The sequence below is a fragment of the Mastigoproctus giganteus genome, chromosome 3 (assembly GCF_048544385.1).
Source record: "Mastigoproctus giganteus isolate SK-2022 chromosome 3, ASM4854438v1, whole genome shotgun sequence".
In the NCBI taxonomy this organism is placed as follows: Eukaryota; Metazoa; Arthropoda; class Arachnida; order Uropygi; family Thelyphonidae; genus Mastigoproctus; species Mastigoproctus giganteus.
The window spans coordinates 207,572,278-207,587,826 of NC_143577.1; the positions used below are offsets into that span (position 1 = coordinate 207,572,278).

The 15,549-nt window shown below is 35.1% G+C and overlaps 1 protein-coding gene across 1 annotated transcript in view; it reads right to left on the reverse strand.

Annotated features, from left to right (window-relative positions):
* LOC150088634 (HAUS augmin-like complex subunit 3) overlaps nt 1–15,549 on the reverse strand; it is a 142,322-nt gene that overhangs the window by 102,920 nt on the left and 23,853 nt on the right. The window contains exon 3 of the mRNA XM_090370276.1: nt 10,465–10,539. Coding sequence (XP_090226402.1) covers nt 10,465–10,539 — 75 coding nt within the window. The remainder of the gene's footprint in view (nt 1–10,464; nt 10,540–15,549) is intronic.

Below are 15,549 nucleotides of genomic sequence, written 5' to 3' on the forward strand. Positions count from 1 at the left end.
GAACAATTATAAAAAAAATAAGGAATTAATTTTAGCATCGGGAAAGGTAGCTGTTCCACTGGAAGCAACTAGGGCTAGGCCAGCTATTAGGATTGAAATGGAAAGACTTTTAACTAATTTTATTGAAGATAATATCCAATGCAGAATTCAGTTAAATATTATTAAAAAAGAGAGAGAGAGAGAGAGAGAGAGAGAGAGAGAGAGAGAGAGAGAGAGAGAGAGACATTAGCCTATATGATGATCTGAAGAAAACTCACCTAAAAAAAAAAAAAATTGGAACCATTTAAAACTAGTAAGGGCTGATTGAATAGTTTTAAAATCCAGGGAGAAGCCGCAAGTGCAGATCAAGGAGCCGAAACTTTCAAAAAAGAACTTGTTAAAATTATTGAAGAGGGATATTATGTGTTATACTTCTCAACAAGTTTTTAACATAGATGAAGCAGGACTTTTGTGGAAACGAATGCCTAAAAGAAGTTTCATATTGAAAGAAGAAAAAACATGCCAGGTTTCAAAGCGGCGAAGGATCGGTTGGCTTTATTGTTGGGTGGTAATGCTGCAGGGGATTTAAAATTAATACCCCTTTTAGTTTATTTGGAAGAGGGCCAAAGTTCAACCCAAAATCGATACATTTTTCGTGATTAAATTCATCAATTAAATTAAATCAATTTAAATCAATTAAATTCATGATTTTAATTGGAATTTTAAGTTTAATTTTGATACGTAAGTAGTTACCACATAATTATATACGTATGTAATGCAGAATATTTTATATGTACAAATATTTGAATATTAAATATTTTGACCGACATTTGTGCATCTTTTCACTACTGTTTATTATTGATTAGGAAATATCCTGTGGCACCGACCGCAACTCACAAACACATATGTTACCTTATGGGAATGCAGCGCTCGCTCAGCGCGGATTCACTTAGTGCTCTGTTTTTTCGGAACGAATTATCAGCGTTAAACGGGGGTCACCTGTACACTGAAATATGGTAACAGGTTATTCATACACAATGAATAATCATTCCTCTTTCAACAAATTAATAATAATATTCATTTTTAATTACTTGAAAACAACAGACTTCAATAGTTCTGTAAATTTTAATATAAAAAATTATTTTATTTGGCAAAGAAAAATTTCACTTAATTTCAGATTTAAAAATTCACAAAGATGAGAGGAAAATTTTTTTTGTAAATGTCTGTTTGTGTAATAATAAATTATTTGAAATTCTGGTATGCTAAAATTACATTATACATATATGAAACAATGTGTTATTTCTTGGGGATTTTTGATACATAAGCATGTCAGTTCCAATGGTAATCCTGTTCGTATGGTTTGTTTTGTATATGCCTAGACAAACATGTGTTCATGGGCTGATTTGCAAACACCTGGTATTTTGCAAATCAACAAGGCTGTAGACAGCCCTGATTGAAGAGCTTTTAAGAATTCCTTGGTTTTAATTCTGATAGAATCAAAACCAAGGAATTCTTATAGAAATGAAATGACTATACTGTAAGGCAGCGTTTCTCAAACTGTGTTCCGTGAGATGTAAACAAGTGTTCTACGAAAAATCGTAATTAATAATTAAAAAAATAAAATAAATAAATTTTGCATATTTGTAGCAACACCACTTTTGTATCATTATAATATTTAACATAATTTTTTTTCGGTTATTAATATACTGGCATAGACTAATAATAATCAATTGAATAGACCACAGAACACTTCATTTTGGCAGGCTTTGCATAGAGAAGTATGTGTAGAGGTAATGACACCTACGAAAAAATAGCAATGTGGTGATCTAGTATGCCATTTGTATGCAATTTAGCCTAGAGTACATGGGTTGAAGGAGAGGAGGAAGCGAATCGATATCATAACTAAACTCACTTTCTTTTATAAATTTTTTTTGATAATTATTAGTATTTCGAAATATTATTATTAAAATATGTGACCATAGATTTGTGGTTGACAAAAAGGAACTTTAAAACGAGAAGCAAAGTATTTCTAGTAGTGCAACTGTGGTCGATGAAAATGAACACAATATTGTCACACTTCAAAGTGAGGATGAACCAACCTTTTAATAAACGAAAGTATGGTGACAGTTATTTGAATTTCAGCTTTACATGTGTTGGAAATATAGACTGCTCCTGATGCACAGCATGTCATATGTAATAAAATATTACGGAATAGTTCTTTGGCTACAGCTAAACTTGTGTTTCGTAAGTGTTCCATGAATATGTTGTGAGATGAAAATTGTTCCGTGACTAAAAAAGTTTGTGAAATGTTGCTGTAAAGGAAGACCTGTGTTTCTTGTTATGGGCAAATACAACAAAGTTTGTATACACTGTTACTATTATAAGTCAAAAAATGCATGTAAGTTAAACTTTTGCTGTATCATCAACAATAAAACTACACAACCTTTATCCCTCATATCATACTCTTCCCACTGACAAAAGTACTAATCCAGTTACTCCTTAAATTTCACTGTCAGTGACAATCATACAGAAAAGTAGTTTATTCTAGAAGTCAACACCACACTAACCAAACACATTAGATTCAGTTTATTAGGTTGCTCAACAGTTTATATTTATGCTCCTTGATTTTTATGTCCCATTTCAATTTGAAATTCGACCATCATTCAGTTTGTGCCCTCCACACAAACTGAATGATGCTTATTAGTTTTCAAAGTTTCCAAACTCCGTAACCCATGTGATCATAGTCTCCCCACACATGTGGATGTCTCTGCTATTTTCACTAGTAAAGTCACCCATCTTTAGATCCTTTCAAGAGGTCCAAGATGTCTCCTAAAATGTGGTGGTGTGGCCTCCAGACCTGAACACAAAGTTTCAAATGTGTGCACTGTATGTTATTATACTAGCATTAATGGATTATGGTTGGTAACAAGTATTGTAAAAAATGAAACTATAAAAAGTTAACTCCCATTACAGCATTTTTTGGAGAAATGGCTGTAAAGAATGCTATAAGAACCTCCCCTCCACACTTTTGGGACTACTTTTCATATTTCATCAATATTTTGCATTGAATTTTCAGTTTTTTTTTTAACAGTGTTTATGAAGCATGGTTTGTATCTAAGTTGAAAACCTGCACACTTGTACTGTGCCTGCCTTTTAGAAACTTCAATCTTTTTTTTTGCGTGATATTAAAAAGAATGAAATTTAACTAAACATCTTAAATATTATAAACATTATAATAAGGTTATTATATATTAAAACCACTTTTATACCACATGAATATTAATACTATAATTTATTAGGCTGTTCGCCTACATTACTATACATTAATATGACATTTCGGTAGCTTACCGACACCCATCATTAGACAAAGCTGCTGCGGGAACAGAAAAATAGGGTTACAAATTTGAATATTTTAGAATATTACAATTACCAATAATACAATTACAGTTACCAATTTACAAATTATTGTTGTAAAGTATCAAATCTTTAAGTTACTTTACAATAGAAAACAGAAAATCTAAGGCGATTACAAAGAGATTAAATTCTTAGATGCTGACAGACTCCTCTTGCTGATGCTCCCAGAAACCGAGTGTGCATACAGGCAAGTGGCCTGCCAGCAATTAATTTATAGGAGAAGGATTTACTCCATTAGCCAATAGGATAGTACCAAGTTTTTATCCTGGATTCAGGGTTCTTAGAAGCCTGTGATAACCTTTGCTCCCATACTCTTGACATCAGGGTTGCTGTGCAGGCTGGTTCAGGACCTTACCGATACCTATCATCAGGCCATGCTGCTGGTGCCAAGTTTTAACCTGAATCTGGGGTTCTTGTGTAGTGGAAGCCTGGGATGACCTTTGCTCCCATACTGTGGACATCAGGATTGGTGTGCAGGCTGGTGCCAAGTTTTAACCTGGATCCAGGGTTCTTGTGTAGTGGAAGCCTGGGGTGACTTTTTCTCCCATGCTCTGAACATCAGGGTTGCTGTACAGGCTGGTTCGGGATCTTGCTGATATCCACCTTCAGATCATATTCTGGTTCAGGTGGACTGGAGGGAGGTGTGTCTGGTCTATTTTCTTTTCCTTGCTTTTTTTTTTTCCCCCTTCATCCTCTTCTATTTTAATTCAGCGTTTGTTATTGCTTGCTAAGGTTCCAATCCATTTTAGCGAAGAACAAGTAACAGGAAGAAGTCGTAAATGAGATGGACTGTGGTTGGTCCATACCTAGATCCAATATAGCTAGGAAAGGATGCTATGTGGTTGTTTTCCATTAAAGTTATTATTATATTAAAACCACTCTTATATACCATATTAATACTATAGTTTATTAGGCTGTTCGTCTACATTAATATGACGTTTCAGGTATATTACCGAAACCTATCATTTGCGACTTTTCCCATTACTTGTTGTTCACTAAAATGGATCAGAACCTCAGCAATAGGAAACAGTAAATTCAAATATAGGAGAAGGAAGGGGTTAAAAAAAAAAAAAAAAAAAAAACAGGAGAAGAAAATAGACCAGATATCTTCCTCCAGACCTGAAGGTGTATATCAGCAAGATCCCGAACCAGCCTGTTCAGCAACCCTGATGTCCAGAGTATGGGAGCAAAGGTCATCCAGGCATCCACTACACAAGAACCCCAGATTCAGGTTAAAACTTGGCACAAGCAGCATGGCCTGATGATAAGTATTGGTAAGGTCCTGAACCAGCCTGCACACCAACCCTGATGTAAAGAGTATGGGAGCAAAGGTTACCACAGGCTTCTAAGAACCCTGGATCCAGGATAAAAACTTGGTACTATCCCATTGGCTAATGGAGTTACTCCATCTCCTATAAATTAACTGCTGACAGTTCACTTGCCTGTATGCCCATCTGGTTTCTGGGAGCATCGGCAAGAGGAGTCTGTCAGGAGGAAAGAATTTAACCTCTGTAATTATCTTAGATTTCCTGTTTTCTATTGTAATATAACTTAAAAATTTAATACTTTACAACCATAATTTGTAAATTGTAATAGCAATATTGTAATTTTAAATTGGTAGCTGTAATTGTATTATTGGTAATTGTAATATTCTAAAATACGGTAAACCCCCGCTATTCGCGGTATCTGTATTCGGGGTCGCTGATTTAATATAAAATGGAACCTAAAAAATTGTGAATTTTAAAGCACCGTGAACATTTTCCTCCATAAAAAAACATGGTTGTGGCTAAAATTATCTTTCCTGGTCAAAACAGTGCTCATTGGGTGGGGGGAGAGGGGTGACAAAATCGCGAATGTGGATGTTTCTTGCTAATCCTTGTTCATTATGTGTTATGTGCTTGTCATGGAAGGTTTCGTCGTTTGCTTTTAATTTATATGCTTATAAATTGAATAAATTTATCAATTTATAAATTGATATGCTTACAAAAGTGATAAATCTACCGTTTTGCAGTGTAAAACAGACTTTTTTGAGTGTGTTAACGGAAGAAAGTGACTTTATTGTGGACAAGTTCTTTATAACCCGTACAAAAATATGGCTACGAATTACAAGGGAAATGTGAAAATATCAAAGGTGATGACATTAGCGAATAAAATTGAGTTATTAGATAAAATTTCTAATGGTGAAAGTGTCTCCTCAGTGGTAAAACAGTATAAAATCAATGAGTCAACGGTACAATCAATCAAGAAATCAGAAGAAAAAATCCGTTGTAGTGTCCGTGAAAACGCGCTAATTGCTTCAAAAATTTGCTCTGTAACTCGATGTTAAATTAGAAAAAATGGAAAAGGCTTTAAATCTGTGGATAGAAGACCGAACTCAAAATAAAATTCTGTTAAGTTCACTCATCATTCGTGAAAAGGCAAAACTCCTTTATCAACACTTTAGCGAAACTGGTGATAGCACTGGCGGGATAAGTTTTTTAGCTAGCAAAGGCGCTGGTTTGAAAGATTTGTTTGAAATTTCTAATAAATATTACATTTAATATTAAATTGTTTCTTATTTTCATTTCGATGCCATATGCTTGCATTTAACTATGTACTGTCTATGTACATAATCATATTATGAAGGTACATATAATACATACATGGACAAAATTTTAGACTAGTTTTTCTTATATATTTCATACTTTGGAACAGAACCCCTTTATTACTATGGGAGCCATAACTCAGTATTCGCGGCATTTCTCAGGAACGTAACTCCCGCGAATAGCGGGGGTTTACTGTATTCAAATTTGTAAATCTATTTTTCTGTTCCAGCAGCAGCCTTGTCTGATGATGGGTATCGGTAAGATACCCGAAACATCATATTAATGCATAGTAATGTAGGCGAACAGCCTCATAAGCCGACCGGGCTAGCCGAGTGGGTAAAGTACCTGCCCGGCAACCCAAAGGTCGCGGGTTCGATTCCCGCCTCGGGCTTGGATCAAAGTACTGCAAAAACCTTGGGAGGTGCAATATGGCCACAGAAGTCGATGCGCCAACAACTACCAAATCAAAAAAAAAAAAAAAAAAACAGCCTCATAAACTATAATATTAATTTTCACGTGGTATAAGAGTGGTTTTAATATAATAATAACCTTAATGGAAAACAATCACGTACTGTCCTTCCCTAATTATATTAAACATTATAATAATAATGTTGTGTTTCATGAAATTAATTAATAATTCTTCTGCCACTGAAAATAACTTGCAAACATTTTTTTTTTATTGATGCCATGTTGTACACACACAAAGAGAAAGTGATTACTGTTACCAACAAGGAAAGAATACAAACAATGTAGAATTTTAGAAAAGCTAAGGAGAGCATAAGAATGCAACAATAAATAGCAAAGGAGGCATTTCTAATTTCAAAGCTTTCAGTTAAACAGTGTATGAAATAAACATGTTATTGTTGGGTTTTAGGAGCATCAGCAACTAAGGACATGTTGTTCCATGTAGACTGCCTGTAAACTGCATGTGTTCAGAGGTCAATTTTCTGTTTGCTGGATGAAAAAACCGAAGTTTTCGTGAGAAAAAAAAAAAAAAACACCACGCCACCTTCGCCTAAGATCCAAACTCAGCCATTGTTGTGAAAAACGTCCAAAAAATTCCTCACGTCATTGATGGCATTCAAACTCAGATTCTTTTCCACTCGTTGCGGGGAGGATTAGCATTAGTAGAGGCATATAATGCAAGAAAGCAAGCTTATGCAGCATCAGCCAAAAAAAAAAAAAAAAAAATTGCTCCCATTTCATCCCTCCGTTCGTTCCAAATACCTGTCCAGCTCGGCCTTCAATTTATTTAGGCTATCAACTTCCACAACAAAGGATGGAAGTCTGTTCCACCAACCAACTACTCGCTGGCTAAAGGCAAACTTCGGCACATCTATCCTACATCTGTCTTTCCTCAATTTGGATTTATGCCCTCTCAGGTGATTATTCTGAGCAAGAGGAATAATCCCATCAGCATTGAGCATGCTCAAACCATTCAAAACTTTATACACCTCAATCAGATCACCTTGCAGGTGCCCAGTCTCCAGACACTGTAATATGCAAAACTTAAGCCTTTCTTCTTAAGAGCAACCCTTTGTTCCATTCACTAATCTTGTTACCTTTCTCTGTACTCGTTCCGATAGCTCTACATCCTTCTTAAAATGAGGTCTCCAGACCTGTATACAGTACTCAAGGTGTGGCCTGACCATTGCCTTATACAAGGGGATAATTACCTCCTTTATCTCTGCTAGAAAAATTCCTGTATCTCATTGACAAGATACTATGAGCTACTCTTGCAGACCGTCTGTACTGCTCAGAAAACTTCATATCTGCCTGCACAATTACCCCCCAGGTCCTTTCATTCTCTACCACTGTAAGTGTAGTACCACAGAGTTGATACGTCACTCTGGGGTTACTGTTTCCCATATGTAGTACTTTACATTTGTCAATGTTAAACTTCATTTGCCACCCCTCAGCCCATCTGTTCAACTTTTCTAGATCCTGTTGCAGCAGTGTACTGTTAGTAGTGTCCTTAACAACCCTGCCAACCTTTGTATAGTCTGGACATCGGGATTGGAACACAACAAAAAACAGTTCAGGCATATGTTTATATAATTTTTTTTCATTGTTTACATTTTCTAAATCAGTCCTGAAAGTATGGCCCACATGTTACAAAATACCTTGAATGTATAAGGTATTTTGTAAATCAACCTTGAGTTACAGATTATTTTACCGTATACTGTAAGACCTAAATCTTACAAATAAAATAGAAATATCGTTTTGCTAAAATAAATCCAGGAAGGGCAATGGAAAGGGAGCATTAAGTTTAAAAATAGAAAGTATTAAGATTGGATATTTAGTTTTATTAAATAAGGTTAAAGTTCGAAGAAACACTGGATTTGGGGATGGGAAAGTTATAGATGTATTTGTTTAAATAACAGCTAAATGGAAACAAGCAATTTCAAATAATATAAGATAGTTAACAGGGGCAGCAGCCAGGAATAGGGAGGGGTGCCATTTGTGAATAGGCGAGAAAGGGTTGCTGAGGGCAAGAACAATAGGACCGTGAAACTGGATATGAAGCGTCTCTTTTGATCTAAGCCACCCCAGAATAAGTGAACGTCCAGTGTTCACATAACAAGAAAACAGCGTCAGGGTGACCGATATTTGGGTAAGTTTGATATATTTAGCAGAGAAGGTGTGAACATGAAACTGAGTGTTTTGGAGGTGACTGGCAAACATGAAAAGGTCATACTGCCATGTGAAAAAAGAAGAAAAGAAAATTTCTAGAGAAGGGTTGGTTTGTGCACTGTGGTGAGATGTTTTAGCAAATAGGAAGGAATGAAAAATTAAACAGAGTATGGGGATTGGTTGCAAGTCCTTGGGGGAGACATTTCAAACTTGAGGGAAAAAGAAAAGTTCGGGGAGAGTAATTGAGCACTTGTCCACTTTGTATCTGACTTTTCTGTGATTTAAGGGGAGAAGGTCGTGAGTTTGCGGGTTGAAGTGTAAGTAGATTTTTTGGTGGTCAGAGTTCACATCTCATGGTAGCAAGATGAAGAAGAAAAAGAAGGAAAAATGGGTGAGAGAAAGGGGTATTGAGGCATACAGGAAGTGAGTACGTGTGGACTGAAAGTGATTATGTTTTTTTGGAAGTATGGAAGAGTGGGAAACATGCGCATTGAAAGTTGTGCACATATGTGAGCCAAGAAGAGAAAGCTTTGTCCGGCATCAGAAGGCAGTTATCGGGTGATCGGCGTCCCTGGCAATGTAACCGCAAGCTGTACCTCCAAAGTTATGTTGTGTAAGGGCCTACACTTGTGTCTAGGGTGCCCATTGAGAAATGGCCAGTTGTGCAGATATGTCAGCCAAGAAAGGAAAGAAAAAAATCAGAGCGCCCAAGAAAGGAACTTAAGCTGTCTGCTACGAAGGAAGCCTGATTGCAAGGGAATTGGAAGTAGCAATCATTTTGGAATGTAAGTCTGTTTCTGTTTTTTTTTTATTGAACCCCGAACTCATAATCTAAACTCTGTAAGAAATTGATTGATAGTTCTTTCTAAAGAAAATTCAAATTGAAATAGGCAAGTTAGTTACTAAGGTTGAGATAATTTGTTATGAATGTTAATGATTATGAAATAATGTTAGGGTGGTACAGGGGTAATAAAAAGAGAGAAATAATATAAAAGAATTAATAAAGAAATATAATCATAGGGGTAGTAAGTCGAGGATATGTTAACATGTATCATTCATTTAGACAAGATGTCAACAAATGATAACTTGACAGATATCGTTTGTAGAGAAAGAAATTTTATTTATTTAGAAATCTCTTGAATGAAGGGAGTAACTAAGGTAGAATGAGTGATCTGCAGTGAATATTACTGATGTAAGAGGATACTAGTTGTAATACAATTCATGTGTTAAAAGCTAAGAGATCTAACAAAATAATAAGAGTTGTAATGGATATTACTAATGTAAGCAATAACAAAGAGTAATAGATGAGAATGATTGGATATTCATTGAAGATTCATAATATGTAAGATACAATTGATACAAAGTAAAGTGGATAATTTGTAACGGAAAAGGAATGACCTCAAGCATTAGTCCTGAAGGAGAGATAGTGTATAGTACTATAGTATGGTTTATATATATAGAAATTGATATGCATACATGTAATTTTTATGTAAATGTTGTATATAATGTTCATTAAAGGTTTGTAAAATTTTTTGTAAAAAATGTCTTTAATGTTCTGCTAACACACCGCTTTACATACTCTAGAATCTAGAATTTTCTGTGAATTGCAGTTAGATTTGTGTTTTGTGGGGTGGGCTTGTGGCTTCAGTAGGGTGGAAGTCAAAAACTCAACAAAAACAAGCCAAATAATAAATTTTTTTTTTCTCCCATCCCCACAATACATATGGTGCACATGTAATATTTTTATAGTGCTTTCTAAAGTCATAATTTTAATAATTTAATATCAATAATATTACATGTCATAGAAAATTAAAAAAAAAAAAAAAAAGAATTCAAGAATTGAAAACTTTACCTAAGAATGTCTTTTTGTAGATTCAAATGAGAAATAGATTTTTTTATTTTTTTCAGTTCTTCTTCTAGTTCTTCCCTGTAAATATAATATCTGCAGTATTAAACACATGCAAATGCATTCACACATTTGTAACTAAGTTGGTAATTTGCTTTAATTTTGAATTAATTGCTTGAAAATGCTTAATTTTGTTAAAAATTGGGCAACTGGCAGATTCTTTTGGGGACAAAAGAATCTGTCAGTTATCCTATAATGTACTTGGTAAAATAGCCATCATTTAATTTAGCAAAGTTTGATTCAGCCTCATATATGAGAGACTACTATACAAGCTGGACATTTTCAGGTAATTTATGAATATGTTCAGCTTATATAGCAACCTTAATTCATGTAAGATACTTAACTGAATTAATAGCTGGTTACACAGCAAGAGACAAAGGGCTTAAATTAATAATTACTCTTCAAAATAGGTAGAGAAGTGGGTTCCCTATGGGATTAGTGCTTTGACTGATCCTGTTTCTGATTTTCAATGACATGAAGAGATACAGAGTATGTCAAAATTTGCAAATGATATAAAGACTGGGAAGAGTGATTAATGACATGTCAAACAGCTGTCCTTCAGGATGATTTCGACAGGTTTGTAATACAGGTAACCCTTGTATAACATGGTAGTTAGGTTTCCTATAAAATCTTGTGTAGTGCAAAACTGTGTTATACGGGACTAAGAACCAGTACAAAAAAGGGGGTTGCATTCCAAAAGCTAACAAAAATACACCATTTTTTAATAACTGTCGGAAAATAAATTTTTTTAAAAACAATAATAACTGAACAAACATCTTACAAACTGTGATGTGGTGCCTCTGTAGCCAGGTGGGAAGGAGCAGCAGTGCGTAGCACACGCTTCTTGATTAGACCGGGGTTCGAGCCCGTCACCACCAAATACGGAGGATGCGGAAAGGTCAGGGAATGACCACCGCATATTCCCGGAGCAATATGGCCTTAGTTGCTAATGCTCAAAAAAACCAAATAACAAACAAACAAACAAACTGTGATACATATATGTCAGATAATGTACGTTCATTTAATTTTCTTCATCACTGCTAAGCACAATCAAACGATGTTTTTTCTGTTGCAGAAAATTTTCACCTTCTGAACTTTCTTCTGCAGCATCTAGATTTCATGTATCTTCTGCTCTCTTTAAAAAAATGAGTAAACTGGGTTTGTTTGCTTTTTCTTGATAGATCTTTTAAATTTCAGGTATGGAGGAGCTAAGCATTTTTGAAGTTCTCTTTTGAACTTTATGCTCCTTTCCGTTGAAGGATTTGCATTCAAAGAATAAGAATTTTAAATTTTGGAACTTAAAACTCATCTGTGCTATCATCTTCTGAATTGACTTGGTTTACCTATGATGCATTTCCACCAAATCTTGAGTGCTTTTTCCATTTTCTCAATTATTTGCACTCGGAGACGAGCTGTCATATTTGCAGAAATGAAAGATCCTGCAGCAACAGCAGTTCTAATTTTCTGTTCATTTTTCTTTATGGTTTTGATTGTTACTTCATTTAAATTTAAACTTTTTGTAATGTATGATACTTTTTCCCATTTTTTAAGATGATACAAAACCAAATTTTGTATCTTTGATTCTAGAGAAAAAGTTTCTTTTGAGTGATGCTTTTTTTATTTTCCTTAGGCATAATTTAGGGCTGGAATTTAATTCATAACAAAGAAATTATTCCAATACGGTTCTCAAGAACAAAGTTTAGTAATACATACCCAGAAAAATTTATAAATGATCAAATAAAAACCAAAATAACCTTACGAAAACCTTAAAAACCATGAACTGCACAATTCATAGTCAATTTTTTATGGTCTCAAACAAGTACAAGTTCAACAGCACATAACCTAACATGGGAATTTCCCAACAAAATAAAATATGGGGATTTTCCAAAAATTTTTTTTTTTGCATAATGACTAACGAGTCAACAGTGGGGACTCACAAAAAAGAATGGAAATGTTTAAAAATTACATCCGACATAATAGCAGGGACTCCCTTCACAAAAGCTCAAAATTACCATGTTAAGCGAGGTTTGCTGCAATTCTTTACACTGTGTTAGAGCGAAACCATATAATATAAGTTTCATGTTGTGAGAGGAATGCCGCAATTTATCAATCGTGTTGGAGCAAAACTGTGTTGTAGAGTACTGTGTTATACAAGGGTTGTCTGTATTTTCAAAATGCAGTTTTAAACTTTGAAAATAACTGCAAAATAACTAATATACTTTTGAAAGGTTGAGTTAAATATGGGAGAGGAAGCAAGAAATTTGGGAGTTATAATATATGCAGACATTAGGTTTGTTGCAAGAAGCTCCATGCTGTCTGGCTGATTTATCAAACAACTTACAGAGATAGGGAAGTTGTGTGTAGGTATGTGGTCATGCTCAAAAAACTATTTCTTGAAAAGATCCAAAGATGGGCAATGAGCCTGGAAGAGGTTAAAAGGCACCCAAATGGGAGATTTTGAATGTGCAGACTGGGTAAGCTTAGTAACTAAGTATTTAAGAGGGGATCTAATTGAGATTTACAAGGCTTTAGTAGAAGAGAGGTGGGGTTAGTAAAATGAAGGATAATAAAATTTTCATGGTATTAAAAGATGATAGAAACAGGCATAAATACAAATTAGGGGGAGAACTACATACTGAATTGTATGAAGTTTTTCTTTAGTCAATAAGTTGTTACTCATTGGAGTAAGTTACTTTTTTTTTTAGTGCAGCAAAAGTCTAGCTTCCTTGCACCATATGCAGGAGTAACCTGTTCATAAAGACCATGGAATTCAAGAGGAAAAAAAATGCCAAAATTAAAATGCAGAAAAATAAAATAACAACAATGTCATTATTTTCAATTCCCTTACATGTACTGAGGAAATTATAAGTATAACTGATTTCTCTACATTTCTGAGGATTTATTAATATATCAACTTATTTATAAACAAATATTTTAAGGAAATTCTTTTTAATTTGTGATACAGGGTGTTTCAAACGTGATGGTCAATAATTTAAAGGTGAACTGTACAGAATACAGTCGGTCCTCGTATAGCACGTGTTTGCATTACACGAATTCGATCATACACGATTTATAAATAGGGGAACGTTATCTTATATAACACGAACCGAATTCGCTTATACACGATTCGCCTTTGTGTTTACAAGAAATGGCAGTCGAACGCGGAATCACCCCAACTGAACGCAACACGATAACAATGAAGAAGAGTCCGAAAATGTATTTATGTGTTTTATATCACTGAAGGGGAAACACATTTCACCATAATAACGTAAAAACCAACACAATTCCAGCTATCGGTATAATCGCAAATGCAATTAGATGGAGTTTACTACCAGTTTATAACAGATTCCACTAGCAGAAACGCAACTGGAAATTGTTTTTATTGTTTTATGGTAGTAACCCCCAGAAATGTGCTTTAGTAAAATGTGAGGTGTTAATAGCGTATCTCGGCCTTTACCGTGTTGTTTATTCAGTTGCTACCCGCGCGCAGCTTTGTTTATGTGTATTAAGCGTACCTCCTCGTTTTGTAATTGCGCTTTATTCCCTAAAAATTAGTAAAATACTTAAAAGGTGTGAAAAGGAAGTGTCCTGGCTAAGACACTGCAGATTCAGAGAGAAAAAAAAAAAGCAATAACGATAAACAGAGGCGGACTGGGTCAAAAATTCTTACCCGGGAAAATTTATAGTGGCCTCATACTACGGTTTATGGCCAAAATCACACCGGCCTCCGGCCCACCGTGGTTTATCCCCTAAGGCTTATGGCCAGTCCTCTTCTGTCGATAGAGAAAAAATACGAAATTGTGAAACGCTTTGAGCGAAATTAAAGACCATGTGATATTGCACGTGCTACAGACCTAAATGAGAGAACGCCGGGAATTACAAAGAATGCAGCGAAAATAAAAACAACTTTCATAGCGGGAACAACTCAAAGTGTAATTAATATCCATTAGATTAAGACACAAAGAATTGGAAGAGATGGAACGGCTGTCATCTGTTTGGATAGAAAATCAAACAAAAAGCAAGTTTGCTTACGATAGAAGCAAAAGCATTAGCAATATTTTATTACGACTTACGTATTATAATTTATACTTACGTATTATAAAATACGTAAGTATTTTATTACGACTATTTTATTTAATATAATAATTTTTTTACGAATAAAATACGTATTTTATTCGTAAAAAATACTTTTTTAGTATTAAAAATACTTTATTATAATATAATATTTTTATTACGTATTTTAATCGTTATAAAATACTTACGTATTTTATAACGATTAAAATTACCCGATTATTTATTGTGTTTGTTAATGTTTTGGTTCCAAATGTGTGTTTAATCTTGGGTGGTCGGCACCTAACCCTACTTTTCCCATAGGGCCTGTTGTTTATATTGCACGATTTTGCATTGCACGAGGGTTTCTAGGAACGCAACTATCGTGCTATACGAGGACAGACTGTACAACATGCAAAAAAGCCTAGTAAACATGAGTTCTTAAGTGAATCATTTTCAAGATATTGCACATTTCTAGTTGGGAGCCACAGACTTGTTTGTTTAGGTTAGATTATGCTCATTCTCTCCCTTTCCTCTCTCTCAATGCTCTGAGACGTAGCAATTGTTGTTATTTGGTTTTTAGGAGCATTAGCAACCAAGGCCATATGGCTCTGAGGATATGTGGTGGTCATTCCCTGACCTTTTCGCATCCTCCATATTTGGTGGTCACAGGCTCGAACCCCGGTCTAATCAAGAAGTGTGTGCTACGCACTGCTGCTCCTGCCCACCTGGCTACGGAGGTGCAGAGAGACGTAGTAGGCATACTAGTACTTGTCAAAGGATAGTCAACATGGAAAGAAGTTACAGCAATGAAGAGTATGCGGATACACGAAGTGTATGGTAAAGCCAATGGCAGTGCACTCGAGGCTGCACGTTTGTACCAAGAAGCATTTCCCCTCCGAAGGCAGCCCAACAGGCGCACATTCATCACGGTACATCAATGCCTTAGAGAACATGGAGTACGAGCAGGTAGGCCCAGAA